Source organism: Pteropus medius, unplaced genomic scaffold (genome assembly GCF_902729225.1).
Source record: "Pteropus medius unplaced genomic scaffold, Ma_sr-lr_union100, whole genome shotgun sequence".
Lineage (NCBI taxonomy): Eukaryota > Metazoa > Chordata > Mammalia > Chiroptera > Pteropodidae > Pteropus > Pteropus medius.
Window position 1 is genome coordinate 52,396,913 of NW_024344378.1, and position 18,170 is coordinate 52,415,082.

General features: G+C 39.4%; 1 protein-coding gene across 4 annotated transcripts in view; it reads left to right on the forward strand.

Moving 5' to 3' along the window:
• The window catches only part of SH2D4B (SH2 domain containing 4B), a 125,131-nt gene that overhangs the window by 29,038 nt on the left and 77,923 nt on the right, over positions 1–18,170 (forward strand). For all 4 annotated transcript variants that reach the window (XM_039872253.1, XM_039872254.1, XM_039872255.1 and 1 more), the window contains exon 4: positions 11,792–11,939. In XM_039872253.1, the coding sequence (XP_039728187.1) occupies positions 11,792–11,939 (148 nt within the window). The remainder of the gene's footprint in view (positions 1–11,791; positions 11,940–18,170) is intronic.

Consider the following 18,170-nt stretch of genomic DNA (forward strand, 5'->3'; position numbering starts at 1 on the left):
AAAAATTTATTGTTTCATTTAAGTGCTCCACATTTCTCTTTTAGTTAAACCTTAGGTTTAATATTTTTTGTTCATAATGTGAATGAGATCGTTCTCATTACCTTAAAACCTACTGCGATTGCTTGTAATATATTTATAATGTTATTGATCTCTTTAACTTTCCTTTCAGTTATATATTTTTTAGTAGATTCTCTTGAGTTTTTAAGTGAAGTATATATGCTCTCAAAACATTTTATTAAAAAATTTTCAAATTTGCAGAAAAGTTGAAAGAAAAATAAAATGAATACTCATATATTCACCAGTTAAATTCACAAAGTATTATTATTTTGCCACATTTGCATTCTCTCCTCTCCTTCTCTCCTCTCTCTTCCTCCCACCTTCTTTCCTTCCTTCCTCCTTCCCCTTCCCCCTCCCTCCCTCTCTCACTTTTCCTCCCTCCTTCTCTCTCTCTCTCTCTCTCTATATATATATATGTATGTATCTATATATCTATACACATACACACACACACATACATACATACATGACCCTTGAACAACATAGGTTTGAACTGTGTGGGTCCACTTATTTGTGGATTTTTTCAATAAGTGCTGTAAATGTATTTTCTCTTTCTTATGATTTTCTTAATAACATTTGTTTTTCTCTAGCTTAATTTATTTTATATAAAGTAATATTATTTTATAATATTATTTTATTATAAGAATGTAGTAGATAAAACATAAAAATATGTATTAATTGACTTTATGTTATTGGTAAGGCTTCCAGTCAACAGTAGGCTATTAGCAGCTAAGTTTTTGGGTAGTCGAAAGTTAATGTGGGGATTTTTGACTGTGCAGGGATGGGTGCCACAAACCTCACATTGTTCGAGGGTCAACTGTATATATGTATACATATATATGTATAAATATATGCATATATACACACATATATATACACATTTTTTTTGCTGCTGTTTTGCTGAACAATTTGAAAGAAAGTTGCAGATATCATATACTCAGGTGTCAGCAATATATTTTCTATAAGAGCCAAATAGTAAATATTTTAGGCTTTGTGGACTATACCATTTCTGTCACAACTACTTCACCAGGCCATCGTGGAACAAAAGCAGCCACAGACACCATTTAAACGAATGGGTGTGGCTGTCTTTAAGGAAAACTTTAAGTAAGAGACGGAATGCAGATTTGGCCTGGGAGCCTTACTTTGCTTACTCCTGATCAAACCTTAAGTTCTTCAGCAGACATCTCCCATGAATAAGGACATTTTCCTGCATGGCCACGATAATCATTATCACCCTCTGTTGAAACTAACAATAATTCCATAATAGTATCTGAAATCCAGTCCATAGTGGAGGGATGTTCAGTTTTTATTGCCAGATTTTGCATATGATAAGTTGGTTGGGGAAGAAAACCAATACTTTTTATAAATCCTTAGCAGTGAGAGTCACCGGTTCTAATCTCTGGTCTCCTTCTTCCCCAAAGGAGAGCTGAGCCTTAGATGCTGGGAGGGTGGCTCAGTGGAGCTGGGATGCTGGGGTCAGTTCAAAGAAGGTTATGGAGAGATTGAGTTCCCAGAGGAGATTTTTTTTTGTTGATGGTCTCCATCAGAACCTCAGTGATGAGAGATGATAAATTGTGGGCTGCTCTATGGACCTGTTCACAGAGGGTTTAGTAAAGCCATCTGGCCAGGCCCTCAGGTTCACTGAGGGACCCAAATGTAGACTTTTGGTGTCATTTCCAAAGAAGTTTATGATTGTTTTCTGTTTGATTTTGTCTTTAAAATTAATTTGCTGAATGTGAATGTTCAAACTTTAATACACATAGTAATACTGATTTGGTATGTCTGCATTTTGAAATTCAAGTAGCATCTGCCAGATTGTGAAGGGGCTGATCAGGGCAGTGCCTGTTAGAATTGTCAGATCATGACTTGAGCTGCAATATTCTCTGTCAGAGCTGTCTGTAAATGAACTCCCCATGTGTTGTGAGCTCTTCATCACAGGAAGTGGTTAAGCGTAGGCTGAAACAGTATCTGAAAAGGTTTCTGTAGTGGATTAAATATGGCTGGCAGCAAGTTCTTTGCTACTCCTCCCTTTGAGAGGTGGGGTCTCTTTCCCCTCCTCTGAGTCTGCTTGGGTTTTGTGGCTAGTTTTGATCTGCAGAATGTACGTTGATCTGTAGAAATGACTGTAACTTTTGAGGACAGGCTATAAAAGATTTGCAGCTTCTACTTTTGTTCTTCTGGCAATGCTCACTTTTGGAAGCTGCCCATAAGAAGCCCATCTACATTATAGTACCATGCTGCAAGGAAACCCAAGCTAGCCAGACAGAGAGCAAGAGGCTGTGTGGAACTGAGCACTGGACAAGCGAGTGCAGGCTTCTTAGTTTTTCCAGTGAGTGGCCTCAACCAAGCGATTAACCTCAACCAAGCGATTAACCTCAGCAGACACCGTGTGGAACAGCAGGATCCCCAGCCAAGCCCTTCCTGAATTAGTCACCTACAGAATCATAAGCAAATAAAATGGTTGTTGTTTTAAAGCACTACATTTTCTGGTAGTTCATTAATCAGTAATAGATATCTGAGACAACTTCTCCAAAAGAATTTATGCATTGGGTTAGAGATTGGCTTAGTGTTTATAGTGTCTTTCAATACCAAGATTCTAATATAATATCAGTCTTGTATGCAGCAATGCACCAACAACATTCATTTAACTTAATATTCTTTTTCCCACCCCCCCCCTTGAGAACCTAAGTGCAGGTTGTCTGTGGGGAGACTGATGGTGGTAGCAATAGGCTCCCTAATCTCAAAAGGCTTACAGGTGCCAGGGGAGAGAGGGACACCTCTATGAGCAACCCATTGCCCCAATCATGTCCTGGGGACTATATGGAGGGCAAAGGAGTGCCCCCAGGAGTCTGGCCACAGCGAAGACGGAAAATGGATGGAGATATGGGGAATGGTGACTGGTCTCCGTGGGGGAGAGAAAAAAGCACATGATGGCTGAAGCCAGACAGAAACCTTGAAAGGTCAGCTGTGAGACCCTTGGATGCTACATGAAAGAGTGGACTGTTCTCTGTGGACGAAGCAGAGCAGGGAGGATCTCAATAGGGGGACATGGTCAGATCAAGCTTTATGAGGACAACTGGTGGTGGTGGTGTGATCCAAGTGATGAAAGTTTGTGGGGAGGGAGAGGCCAGTTAGGAAATTGTTGCAATGGTCAAGGTGGGAAATGATGAATCTGTGACTATGGAGAGAGATAGAAGGGGATGGACATGAAGAAATGGTGGTGGTGAAATCAAGAAGGCTTGACATCAATTAGATGTCAGGATGATGGAAAGCAAAGAGCACAGATGTTCAAGCTCCAGGCTGAGGGATGGGTAGATAGTATCATTCTCCTGCCATGGAGAGCTGGGAAAGGGCTGCAGACTTGGAGGAAAGAGAATGTGCTTGACCGGTAGTACTAAGGTTTTTACCACCCAGAAAAAGGGAGATGGGTGGGGCTGGAGGAGAGGAGAGAACCTGAGTGAGAAGCTGGTGGTTGAGAGAGTTCGGCTGGGCAGCCTGTGTTGAAGATGTAGGCAGGTTCTGTGAATTCTCCTGGTCATAGGAAAGATAACAGTGGGAATTCCTTTTAGAAAATGGGGAAAAAATTCCAGAATCTTGTGTAGGGTTAAAGTAGGAACTTCAAAATAGAAGACACAGACAGCTAGAAACCCTTTTTTAAAAAACTAGTCTGTTGTGGCTGGTGCCATTTGAATACAATTTGCATGCACATAAAAGTGTTCCTTTAGAAAAAAGGGGATTATGAGGCCAGGTAAAATTTGCATTTTGTTTTCCTGCTTTCTTAACTCATGAGACTGCTTTGGATGCTTCTCCCTCTGCTTGAGACTACAGAACATGGTCAGTAAGGGTCCTGCTTCCTCCCTCTGCCTCTGGTCCCGTGCCCTCCTTCCCCACCTCTCAATTTCTTTTTAAGGAACAGACACAGTCGATACAGTTAAGTTGTCCTTTAATATTCTCCATTTAATATTCGAAGCCATTCTCTTTTTGCTTTTTTTCCATTAAGATTGAGTTCATTTTGGCCACTTAATGACATCCTCTACAGCTATAGAAACTATAGGGGCTAAACAAAAATTTAATACTTTTTCTCCTACCTTCCAAGTTATTTTAGCTGAGCTAATAATCAAATTAACAGAGACAGATTAACAGGAGAAAATCGAATGTTTAATACACGAGCATGGGGACTTTACATAGGTATGAAAATTCCAAAGACAGTGAGGCAACATTGGATATATAAGACATTTTTGGACAGAGGAGAATGGGGAGAATAGAGTATTAGGTTTCAGAAGTGAGAATAGGTGATTTATAGGTAGTTGAGGAAGAGGGGAACATACATGGCAGGAAAATTCTTTCTTGGTAACTCAGAAACAGTGGGACACAGTGGGTATCTAACAGGCTTGGGGTGGTACTGACTAACACTAGGGGCTAGAATGAAGATGTTTAAGTGATTAAGTCAAGGCTCCCTTCCTAGAGCAGGTTTTTCTGTCTGAATCTCTTGGGCAGGAAAGGAGGGAAGGAGGAAGGGTCAGGACCCTTCTGAGTCTTGTTTCTTAGTAAACAGTTTAACATCAATATCACAAAAGACAGCTTCAGGGCAGCAAAATTTTGGTTCCCTTCGAAACTATTCCTGTCTTATTCCCAATTAGATTATAAGAGGTGGGAAAACTTTCCGCTTTTTGATTTTCTCTTGAAAATTGTAGACTTTATCTGAGTTTCTCTTGGACAAGGCTGGCATTAACATGATAGCATGATGTGGTTTACCTTTTCCCCGTCACAGTCATCACAAGCCATGTCTTATCTTCATCTATTCGTTAATTCACTCATTCCTCCGATCAGTGTTTATGGAGCACCTACTGTCTGCTTGGCCCTGTGCTGGAAATTGGCAATGGAGGAATAAATGACACAGGCTTGGCCCTGACCTCTTGGAGTGCATCACCTCACAAAGTGAAGTGGTATTGTTGGGGCAGGTTAACTTCGAAAACAACTGTGCCTTCCAGAAAAAAAGCATCTATCTCGGTGATATTTTCCACTGGGGTGAGGTGGACCAGGGCCTCTGTGGGCTCCCATGGTGTGCTGTTACTGATATGTTATCAGGAGAAGGGGGATTGAATAAGCTGGACAGCTCAGAGGGCTTTGGGCTTGCCAGAAAAATGCAATCGATTCCTAAGTTAAAGGGGGAGTGTTTGCATATCTGCCTACTGCTGCATTGGCCTTTGACTGCTAAACAGAAGAAAGGTGGACTTTTCTTCAGTAATCACAGATGGGCCAAAAGATTCTGACTGTAGCAACAAAAACGAGAGTTTTCAGGCAATTTCACCTGTGAGGGTTTGGCATTTTAGCAAGATCGTGGAGAATAAGATGCAATGCTCTTTATTTGTAGTTGCAAAATGTTCTCTTTTGTCTTCCCCATCCTTGCAAAGAGCTTTCTTTTGTCACAGTAAGTGGCCAGTGATTTTCCTTTGGGATAGAGGTTGCTGTAGGCTTCTGGCTCCCTGGGTTTAGCCCTCTCTTGGGTGAAGAGGATCGAGTGAACACGGGCACCCCCAATTATTTATTTGTTTATATATTTATTTGGGGATAATTTCCCCCAACTTTATCAAGGTGTGATTGACAAATAAAATTGTATATATTTAAGGTGTATGGTGTGATGTTTTCATATGTGTATATATTGTGAAATGACCACAGTCAAGCTAATTAATATATTCATTGCTTCACTTAGTTACCTTTTTTTATGTGTGTGATGAGAACATTTAAGATTTGCTCTCTTAGCAAATTTCAAGTATACAGTACAGAATTAACTATAGTCACCATGCTGTACATTAGACCTCAGGAATTTATTTATCTGGCATAACTGAAACTTTGTACTCTTTTACCAAACACAACCTAAGTGTCCACTAACCAATGAATGGATAAAGAAAATGTAGTATACACACACAGACACACACACACAATGGAATATTATTCAGTCTTAAAAAAGAAGGAAATTCTGCTGTTTGTGACAACACGGGTAAGCTTGGAAGACATTATGCTAAGTGAAATAACCCAGACACAGAAAGACAAATACTTTACAGTTTCACTTATATGTGGAATCTAAAACAGTTGAACTTGTGGAAGCAGAGAGTAGAATGGTGGTTGCCAGGGGCTGGAGGTGAAGGAAATGGGAGCTTCCATTTAACTTGCTGCTTCATGTTAACCACAGCTGGTTAGAAGAGGGACACTGAATAGTAATTTGAGGTGAATGGTTAAATGCCACTTATCCACTGTATGTGAGTCATGACTCTTCTCTGGGGTGTGGTCTCCTTGTTATGGGCTCAATTATGTCCCCCTAAAACACATATGTTGAAGTCTTAACCCCCTTGTATCTCAGAATGTAAGCATATTTGGAGATAAGATGTTTAAAGAGGTAATTAAGTTAAAGTCTTTAGGGTAGGCTCTAATTCATTATGATTGGTTGACTGGTGGCCTTATAAGAAGAAGAAATTTGGACACAGACATGTGTGAATACAGAGGAAAGACCTTGTGAAGATACAGGGAGAAGAAGCATTTTACAAGCCCAAGACAGAGGCCTCAGAATGAAACCAGCACTGCTGACACCTTGATCTTAGACTTCTGGCTTCTAGAACTGTGGGCTAATAAATGTCTATTGTTTAAGCCCCCTGGTCTTTGGTACTTTATTATGGCAGCTTGAGCAAGCTAGAATACTCCTTATCTGTACCAGGGAGTAGGGCCAGGGGATAGAAGCCCCTCTGAAAACTGGCTCTGCCTGGAAGACTCCTGTGGTCACGTGACAGGTCTGAAGTGACTGGGTGGATGCTGTCTTCGTTGGGCCCTGTGATGCAGTGATTGTGATCAGAGATTAGGGAGTCCTGGAGGAGGAATGGAAAACCCACTGTGTAAACTGTGAAGTGCTGTAACAGTGTGAAGGGTCATTTTGTGCTATTGAGATGCTAGTGACTGATGAAGATGAAATACAGCTTTGGGGTAAAACTCAACTTATTTGGCTTTGGAGTCAGACAAACTTTGGTTCCAAATTTGCTTTAGTCATTAACTCTCTGTTCTAGTATTTCCCATCTTAAAACCAACCAACTTACCTTATTTCTATCTTAACATCACATTCCTCGCCTGGCTGCCACTTTCTGTCTCTGCTCCTTTTCATAGGAAATGTTGGAAGGGTTGTCTGGAGTTACCTCCAGTCTCCTCTTTCACTGCCTACACAGCTGCCCCTCCGTTAGGGCTACTCTTTTCAAGCTCTGCCTCCAGGTCCTGTGGCCATGTCCCTCAATCTCCTGTGGCTTCTTTGTGCTTATCTTTTGTAATGTCTCAGTGGCCTGCAGCTCAGTTTATTCGCTTTTACTTGAAATACTTCATTCTTTTGGCATCTCCTACAGACATCGCCCCTTCTGGGTTTTTATCTTACCCATTGGCTTCCTTCTCAAGCACCTTTTCTGACTCTGACTCTTTCTCTCAACTTTTAAATGGTGGAGTGTCCCAAGACACTCTGGGTGTTTTTTTCTTGATCTACGTCCTTATTCTCAGAGACAACATTAAGTTCCATGGCTGAGAAACATCATCCTTATTCAGATGACATCTCAGTCAGTATCTTCAACCTGAGCTTGCCCTTAAGCCACAAGCTCATACAACCTACTGCTAATAGCAGGCCTCTTGGGTGTCCAATGGCATCTCAAACTCATCAAAAATAGAATTTTTACTTTTTTTCCCCCTCCAGCCACAGTAGATAATTCTATACTCAAACATGCCAAACCCATTTGCAGTTCTGGGGCCATTGCATTTGTGGTTCCCTCTGCCTGGAATTTTCTTCTCCCTGATCTTCACTTATTGGCCTTCTTCTTATTGTTCAAATCTTAGATCACGTCACTCTTTCTGAGAGAACTTCTGGTCACATAGCCTAAAAGAGCCTCCTAGATTCTCTCTATCACTTACCTTGTTTTAATTCTCTGTACACTGTTTATTATTTTCTGATTTTCACTTGTTTAGCATTTTTGCCCACTGGAATGCAAGCTCTAAGAGAGTAGAGCCTATGTCTATCTTGCCCACTGCTATATTCCCAGTGCATAGAACGGGCTGAGCCTCCAAATGCTCAATAAGTATTTGGTGAATAACTGGATGAGGGCACATAACTTCTGTAACCCTTAATTCCCCCCTCTTAAAGAATGAGTCATTAGGAAGTTGGATTTTGTCTATTTTTTAGATTTAAAACAATTGATCATTGAATGGAGAAAAGTTTTTAATCTGTGCCATTTCGAACAAAACAAAACAAAACAAAACAAAACAAAACAAAAACCTTGTCTTTTTTTCTTTTTTTTTTTTTAACGAGGGATTCATAACTTAGTTATCTCTTTGTTGTTGTTGTTGATCCATTAAAATAGCAGCAAAAAACTGAAAAGGTTGTAAACAATAAGGAGGAGAAAACGAGAGGAGAGAAGACTAGATGAGAAAATTTCCACGAAAGTTTGACAGCTGGAAGACAGAGGGAAAGTGAGGCGCCTGCAGAAAAGGGCTGATGCAGTGAACCAGCTCAGTCCAGAACCCCCACAGGCTCAGGACTGTGAAGGGTGGAGCTGAGATTGGCGATAGACGACAAGTTACTACATGGAGTGGCTAGATCCAAATGTCCCAGTGTCACCTGTTTATTCTAGGCTACTGTATCCTCCTTCTGACCAGAAGGAGATGGGAAATGGAAGGGGAAGAGTTTTGGGCTCAGCGAATCAGGACGAGTGGAAAGAGCAGGGGAGGGGCAGTTGGGAAACAGGAGGAGTAAGTAAAGGTCTGAACTATAAACAGTGGGACCTGCAGCCGGGGTTGCCCCTAGGGTGCACAAGGCCAGGAAATATTTTTGTGTGGTATTTTTGTCTATAACAAATTCACAATTTGAGCCACATAAAATCAATCTGTAATTCCATTCTGGTGACTCAATCTAATGTGAAACTATGATAAAAATGCTGTGCTGGCCAGTAGGATTCATCTGCTTGGTAGGCCACACTTCTGGAACCAAGGCTTGGCCACTGGGTCGCAGGAAGATCCCATACGTGTGAGTCCTTGAGTTTCCTGGTATGTTTGGTTAACAACTTGCATGGAGGAGAGAGGCAGAGAGCACCCTGAAGGGAAGAAACAAGGACTAAGGCTCATATGGGACCTGGTCTGCGCTTGGGACATCTTACCAGGATAGAACTGCTGCCCCAGCATCCTGGGAGGACTCGTTCTGGCCATTATTAAGGGACTTGAGGGAGAAATGTGCAAGGAAGTCACTTCAAAGCATGGTGTTGCCATGAAGGGGTTCTCTTTGCTTGAGTTTAAGCCCTGTCACACCTGCAGCCTGCCTCTGCCACAGACTCCTGAAACGTTGGTGGTTACACACCACCCAGGTAGGTTAGAGGAGAAGACACAATCACCTCAGAAAGAGGACCTCTAGATTCTTACACCTGAGTGCTCCTCAGTGAAATGGCTGATTCCTAAGCCTATCATCCTAGAGTAAAGCTCACCTCTTAAGGAAGCCCTGTCTACATGTTCTGAGTCTCCCATTCAGATACTTATTTTCTCTCTTGAATATGAACACAGAGAACATCAGACATCTGAAGAAAGTCTCCAATATAAATGACAGGCACCAAATAAAATAAACTAAAATAAAAGCAAAAAAGCAAAAAAGCAGAGGAAATAGACCTAAATCAGAATATGGGGAAGAAAAACTTCTAAAACTCTTAGAGATGAGCTGTTGCTTTCATGAAAACAAGTACATGGTGCAATAAAACAAAAAGGAACAATCAAAGAATAAGAAAGAGGACTTGGGAATTACAAATGCAATAGCTGAAATAAAAAATTCAGTAGAAGGTTTGGACAATAAAGTCAGTGAAATCAAACAGGAAATAGAATGAAAAAAGACAAGAGATAGAAAAAAAAGAGAAATGGTAAGGCTCTTAGAGAATCAATTCAAGAAGTTCAGTATTTGACAAACAGGAGTTCAGAAAGCAAAAAGAGAAATTAAAGAAGAAATTATTAAAGAAATCTTAAACCAAGGTGCATTAGACTGGAAAGACCTGAGGTTCTAGATCAAATGCACTCTGAGTGCTGAAAACAATCAATGGAAGAAAATCCACACTAAGGCACATTATTTTAAAAAGTTCAGAACGTCAGTGATAAAGAGAAAAATTAATGCCTTATGCAGAAGAATGAGAATCCTACTGGCAGCACTGGATGCTAGAAGACAAGGAATCAAAGTCTAAATTCCGCAGGAAAATTTGATTTTTAATCAAATTCTATATTCAGCTAAATTAGCAGTTATGTGTAAGGGTAGCACAGAGATGTTTTCAGACAAGACTCAGAAAGTGTCTCTCTGTGCATCCTTACCTGAGAAGTACTGTAAGCTATGTTGCTGCAAAATGAGGAAGTAACTGAAAAAACTTGGAACAAAGAAACAAGGACTTCAACTCAAGGAAGGCTGAGAGGTGAGTCTTGGGTGGATGAATGGACAGGATACATAGATAGCAACCAGTTGAGATCGATGAAGAAGAAAAGATGGTATCTGGTGGTGAGGCATCTCTTGGAAAAAGATAACTGCTGTTTTATCTGTTATCATAAAAAGCACCTGGTTAAATACAGAGAAAGATTTACTACAGATATTGAAGTTTGGGAAAAGTCAATATTCAATTTCAAGATAAAACAATTATTAACTCGGGAAAAAGCAAAAAAAATTTGAAAGAAAAAGCCATCATACTACCATATTTTATTGAATTTAAGAGGCCATTAATTGTAAAATGTATCATTTTTTTAAGAAGAAAGAAAAATACTGTTGCCTATTGAAAAGGCAAGTTGTAAGTTGTGAGACCCACCCACATTTCAGAGATTATGTTAGAAAGTTAAAAAAAGGTACTTCTTGGAAATGGTGGACATAGTACCCTATCTGGCTTTGCAGTGAACTATATTTACACCGATTATTGATTTAACTACAAATTGTGATGTAAAGTTATTGTGCGGATGAAGAGGAAAAGTATGGGTGTTTACTTGTGTAGGAGGTATAAGTGCTCATGTATCAAAAAATAAAAGCAGTACTTAATGTCTAGAATTAATAAATCAAGAATTAGAAGCATTATTTAGACATAGACCCAGACGAAGGAACAGCTAACATAATTGAAAATGGTGGCCTTTGGGCAAAGACTAGAGTTGGGTTGGTGTGGATAAAGTAGTCTTTTGAAATCCATGTTTAATATGTGCATGCTACTTCAATGTAAACAAAGGCATGGGAAAATACACATACTGACCTTTATGGAGCTTAAAAATGGGACAAAAATAGGATATCTGGGGCCCTCAAACCTGCTCTCTCTTAGAAATATCTTATCTGGACATAAGGTTAAGACATCACATCCTGCTAAATTGACCTCCAGGGAGACCAGGAACACCCCTCTGCCCTCACATACACACCTACCCTCCCTCTTCTTCCCAGAATGGAAGTGTGGCCAAGGATGGCTCAGAGTCCTCTTATCTGTACAGAACACCTTAGAGTTTACAAATTATTCCACACATTTCAACACGTTTGAGCTTTCCCACCGCTTGATTACATGCAACTATTGCTGTTTCACGTGTGTAGTGACTGAGATGGAAGTGTCCACTCATGTCCCACCCCACTCTGAGAGAGCTCAGCCCTGCCCTTCCACAGAATCCCAGAGATATTTCTCTCGCGTGAAGTGTCACTGTCACCTAACGTTATTCTGTCCCCACGATATTTTAGAGAAAAGAGGAAGAGGAGAGGAAGCGAGGAGAAGAGCAGATTCGCCTCCAGGAAGAGCAGAGGGCGAAGGAACTCTACTGGACCCTGAAGCAGGCCCAGCTACAGAGCCAGGCCAGTGAGAAGGAGGAGCGCGAGTGGGAAGAACAGTGTGAGTAGAGCTTGCTTCTCAGGGCCCAGGAGACCAGCTCGCCTTCCCCACCCATCCTCCTCTCACTCGTTTATTTGCTCAGTCATCATTCCAGTTCGCTCACTCAGCCCAGAAGCCTTTACCCAGGGCCAACTGTGTGTGTGTGGTCCTACAAAGGACCCAGAAAGTAGGGGCTCAACCTTCAAGGAGCTTAGATGCAAGTAGGGGAGATTTCTTACACTAAAAAAAGAAAACCTGACATTTCTTGAGTTACCAGTAATTTTCTGGCTCTGCACTAAACCTTGGGAATCCAGAGGTGAGGAATTATGGTGCTTATCTTGGAAGAACTCACCAGACAGGCAGGGGATAGACACACAGGCTAAGGGCTTTAGGGGAGAATGTCCATACAGCATTGTAAAGTGAAGTTTTATGGTGGCATGGGATTAACTGAGGCCAAGAGGCTGGAGAGGGCACTGTAGATGGAGTACCCAGAATGTGTAAAGGCATGACAAAGGATGTGCTATGCTTAAGAAACTGGAGATGCATGGGTTGACTATAAAGTTCAGAGAGTGTCAGAGGTGGTGAGAGGTAGATGGGAAAGGGATGGTGAAACCAGGTTGGAAGGGTGGTGTTTAATATGTACTCAGACTTGTTTTAATCAGGTATGGTAAGACTTGCAGACATGGGAATGACTGTCTTGCAGGAAGTTTTTACTCCCGGATTTCTAGAAACAGAGAGCATGGCATGCCACACAAGGCCACATGGGGAAGCATCAGGGTCAGTCAGGAGGCAGAGGAGTGAAGGGAAAACGTGAGCAAAGCTTCCTTATGGTTTTTGTGGGAAAGGTAAGTTAAGGAGGGTAAGCAGGTTTAGGCTTGGTTGTTTTGAATAACTTCAGCAGGCTTTGGGATACAGAGGCTGTCTCTTGTTGTCTGATACCTGGCCCTGGAGCGATGAGGGCAGATGGATAGTGACCCACAATATAAGAACTAGGTAAAGAAGGTAGTTGGAATATGGGCTTTGGATTGGTTGGTTTGTATGTGAAAGGCACCCTTGCAGAAGAGTCTTTTACATTTTAATCTTTACGAGTTGTCTAGCTCTGGAAGGTGCCTCTCCTAGGATCAGCAGGGCCCCAGATGTCAAAACGTCAAAAAATACAGAAAATAAAAAGGCATGTGGGAAAATTCTAAAGGTGGGCGATGAGTTTCAGGCTGGATTTGGGAGTGAGAGGAGGGGACTGTTGCAATGGTTCACTTTCAGAGGTGATTGGAACCAATGCCACAGCAGGGAGAACAGAGGTGTGCTGGCTAGCCCTCTGGTCCTCAGCTTTACTTAACCATATGTTGGGTTTATTAAACAGACTTACAAAAAAAATTGAAATACAGTTCACAAAACGAAAATTCATCACTTTAAAGTGTACAACTCAGTGGTTTTTAGTATACTTATAAAGTCGTGCAACCATCACCACTTCATAATTCCTGAACATTTCATTACCGCAAAACCCCCATGTACCCGCTAGTTACTCCATCTCCTGCCACATCGCTGAAAACCACTAATCCCTATGGGATTTACCTATTTTGGATATTTTGTATCCAAATCAGATATTATGTGGCCTTTTGTGTCTGACTTCTTTCATTTAGCGTGTTTTCGAGGTCCGTCATGTATCAGCACTTCCTTTGTATGGCTGAATGAAATTCTAATATATGTATATACCACGTTTTTGTTTATCCATTTATAAGTTGATAGGTCTTTGGGTTGTTTCCACTTTTTGGCTATTAGGAATAATGTTGCTCTGAACATTTATATGTTTTTGTGTGAACATATATTTTCAGTTCGTTTGGGTATCTACCTAGGATTGGAATTTCTGGGTCATATGGTGACTCTGTTTAACATTTTGAGGAACTGCTATACTGTTATCTAAAGCCACTGCCCCATTTTGCATTTTCACTTTTGCACAAGCAGTACATGAGGGTTCCAATTTCTTCACATTCTTACCAATACTTGTTATCTTTTGTCTTTTTGATAATAGTCATACTAACAAGTGTGAGTTGATTTCTCACCGTGGTTTTGATTTGCATTTCCTTGGTGATTAAATATGTTGAGGACTTTTTTATGTTTTTTTTTATGTCTTTTATGAAAAAATATCTATTCCGGTCATTTGCCCATTTTTTAATTAGGTTATTTTGTTTTCTATTGGCTTGCATGAGTTCCTTATATATTTTGGATATTAACCCTTTATTGTATATGTGGTTTGAAAATATTTTCTCCTAACTGTAGGGTGCCTTTTGCTTTTGTTGTTTGTTTCCTTTTCTGTGCAGAAATATTTTAGTTTTATTTAGGACTACCGGTTTATTTTTGCTTTTGGTGTCATATCCCAAAAAAATTATTGCCAAGGTAAGTGTGAAGGAACTTACTCTTTGTTTTCTTCTAGGAGTTTTACAATTTAAGGGCTCACATTTAAGTCTTTAATGTGTTTTGAGTTTACTTTTGTGTATGGTATAAGATAGAGTTCAATTTCATTCTTTTGCATGTGGATATCTAGTTTTCCCAACACTATTTATTGAAAAAACATTCCTTTTTCCATTGTATATTTAGTGTCTTTTTTGAAATTTAGTTGACTGTATATACATGAACTTATTTCTGGGCTCTCTACCCTGTTTCATTGGTCTATATGTCTTTTTTTTTTTCCCTGTCAGCACCATACTGTTTTGGTTACTATAGCTTTGTAATATTATTTGAAGTCAACAAATGAGAAACCTTTAGCTTTGCTCTTCTGGCTCAAGATTGCTTTAGCTATTCAGGATCTTTTGTGTGTTCATATGGATTTTGGGATCGTTTTTCTATTTCTATAAAAATTCCACTGGAATTTTGACAGGAATTGCATTGAATCTGTAGATTGCTTTGAGTAGTATGGATATTTTAAGAATATTAGTTCTTTCAATCTGTGAACACAGGATATCTTTCCCTTTACTTGTGTCTTCTTCAATTTCTGTCATCAGTGTCTTAAGTTTTCAGTATACAGGTCTTTCACTTCCTTGGGTAAATATATTTCTAAGCATTTTATTCTTCCTGATGCTATTATAAATGGGATTGTTTTTTAATTTCTTTTTTGAGTAGTTTGTTTTTCATGCATAGGAAGACAACTGGTTTTTTGTGTTGATTTTGTATCTGCAACTTTTCTGAATTTGCTTATTCTAACAATTTTTTTTCAGCAAAATCTTTAGCGTTTTCTATATTTAAGATCATGTCATCTGCAATTTTACTTCTTTCTTTCTGATTTACTTGCATTTTATTTCTTTTCCTTTCCTAATTGTTCTGTCTAGGACTTCTTATTATGTTGAATAAAAGTGGTGAGAGTGAGCATGCTTATTCTGCTCCTGATCTTAGAGAAAAAGCTTTTACTCTTTCACTGTTGAGTATAATGTTAGTGGTGGGCTTGTCATATGTGGTTTTTATTACGATGAGGTACATTTTTTCTTTACCTAATTTGTTGAGAGTTTTTATCATGAAAGGATGCTGGATTTTGTCAAATGCTTTTTCTGCATCTATTGACACGATAATATGATTTATATTCTTCTTTTGTTAAGTTGGTGTATCGTATTGATTGATTTGCCTATGTTGAGCCATCCTTGAATCCCAGGAATAAATCCCACTTGCTCATGGTATAGAATTCTTTGTTTGTTTGTTTGTTTTTCTGGCTTTATTAAAATATAATAGACAATTAGTTGCTTGTATTTACATTGTACAATTCAATGAGTTTTTTAAAATTATAGTTGGCATACAATAACATATTAGTTTCCATTGTACAGCATAGTAATTAGAGATCTATATAACTCATAAAATGATCACCCCACTAAATCTAGTACCCCTCTTCCCTCTTACATATTTATTACATTATAAATTATTTTCCTATGCTATACTTTATATCTCCAAGTCTATTTGTAACTATCTATTTGTACTTCTTAATCTCCTTGCCCGTTTTTGCCATCCCTCCCACCCCCTCCCATCTAGTAGCCTTCAAAATATTCTCTGTATCTATGAGTTTATTTTCATTTTTGTCATCTATGTTTATCAAAGATATTGGCTTATAATTTTTTTTCTTGTATTGTTTCTATTTAGCTTTGGTATGAGGATAATGCTGGCCTCCTAAAATGAGTTCAGAAGTGTTCCCTCTTCTTCAATTTTTGGGAACAGTTTGAGGATTTTTAAATCTTCAGTAAAACTCACCTGTTAAGCCATATGGTCCTGAATTTTTCTTTCTTGGGAGATTTTTGACTACTGATTCAACCTCCTTACTAGTAATTATTCTGTTCAGATTTTATGTTTCTTCATGATTCGGTCTTGATAGGTTGTATGTTTCTAAAAATTTATATGTTTCTTCTAGGTCAGTAGTCCCTAATCTTTTTGGCTCCAGGGACCAGTGCTCCTATGAGAATCTAATGCCTGATGATCTGAGGTGGAGCTGAGGTGGTGATGCTAGTGCCGGGGAGTGGCTGCAAATACAGATGGAGCTTTCCTTGCTTTCTTGCTGCTCACCTCCTGCTGTGCAGCTCAGTTCTTAATAGGCCACGGACCAGTATTGGTCTGCAGCCTGGGGAGTTGGGGACCCCTGTTCTAGGTTATCTAATTTGTTGGTGATTAATTGTTCATAGTAGTTTCCTGTGATCTGTAGTATTTTTGTGTTATCAGTTGTAATGTCTCCTCCTTCATTTCTGATTTTGTGTCTTCTCTCTTTTTTCCTTAGTTATCTGACTGCAAGTTTTTTAGTTTTATTCATTTTTTTCAAAAAACCAGCTCTTAGTTTTATGTCCCCCCCCTCCCCCACAGTCTCTATTTCATTCATTTCTGCTCTGGTCTTTATTAATTTCTTCTTTCTGCTAACTTTGAGCTCAGGTTTTTTGTTCTTCTTCCAATTCCTTAAGTGTAAAGTTAAGTTATTTGAGATCTTTCTTTTTTCTTTATATAGGAATTATCACTACAAACTTCCTTCTTAGAATGTATTTTGCTGCATTCCAAGTTTTGGTTTATTGTGTTTCCATTTTCCTTTATCTGAAAATATTTTTCAGATTCCCCTTTTGATTACTTCTTTATCCATTTGTTGTTCAGGACTGTGTGTTTTAATTTCTACATATGTTTTTGAATTGTTCAGTAGTCTTCCTATTAATGATTTCTAGTTTCATACCATTGTGATCAGAAAAGATATTTGATATGGTTTCAATCTTCTTAAAAATTTAAGACTTATTTTGTGACCTAACCTATGATTTATCCTGCAGAATGTTCCATGTGGGTTTGAGAAGAATGTGTATTCTGTTGCTGCTGCTCAATAGAATGTTTTGTGCTTGTCTGTTAGATCCATTTAGTCTTAAGCGAAGTCATATCCAATGTTTCCTTATTGATTTTCTGACCGGATGATCTATCCATTATTAAAAGTGCGGTATTGACATCCCTACTATTATTGTACTGCTAGTTATTTCTCTCTTCAGATCTGTTAATATTTGCTTTATATATTTAGTTGCTCCAATGTCGGGGTCATATATATTTATGATTGTTATATCTTCTTAATGAATTGACCCCCTTATCATTCTACAATGACCTTTTTTTCTCTTGTTACTTGTCTGTTTTGTCTAATATAAGGTTAGCTACCCCTGCTCTCTTTTTGTTTCCACTTGCATGGAATATCTTTTTCCATCCAAGATGGGAGAACATTTGGAAAGGCCCTGTGGAGGAAATGGCATTTGGTTTGGGAAAAGTGGGAGGTGAAGAAGGTAGGGAAGGGCACTATAGCAGAGGGAACAGCACTAACAAAAGCAAAGTCATTGTGTGCATAGGACATGACAACATGTTTTGATGTGGCTGCAGCCTGGAGTTCATGATGAACAATGATAAAAATGAGCTAGCAAGATAAGGTGGTCAAAAGTTAAAGAAGAATTCATTTATTTAAATTTAGAATGGAAGAAGAGATAGGTGGAAAAAGATGGTAGGGCAAAGGTTTACACGAAAAAAAAAATACTGAAAATTACAAAGCGAAGTCATGTGAGACTACTATAGTGTGGGGAAAAGAGCACCGGACTGGGAGTCCTGTCCTAGCTCTGCCACTTACTAGTGTGACTGCGAGCAAGTTCTTGCTCAGTTGCTCAGTTTCTTCTTTTGTAAAGTGGGGGTAGTCGTATGGAGGCTTGTTGGAAGGGTGAAATGAGAGAAGAAGCAAAGGTGCTTTCTACATCATAAAGGGCTGTCACTTGTGAAGCGTTT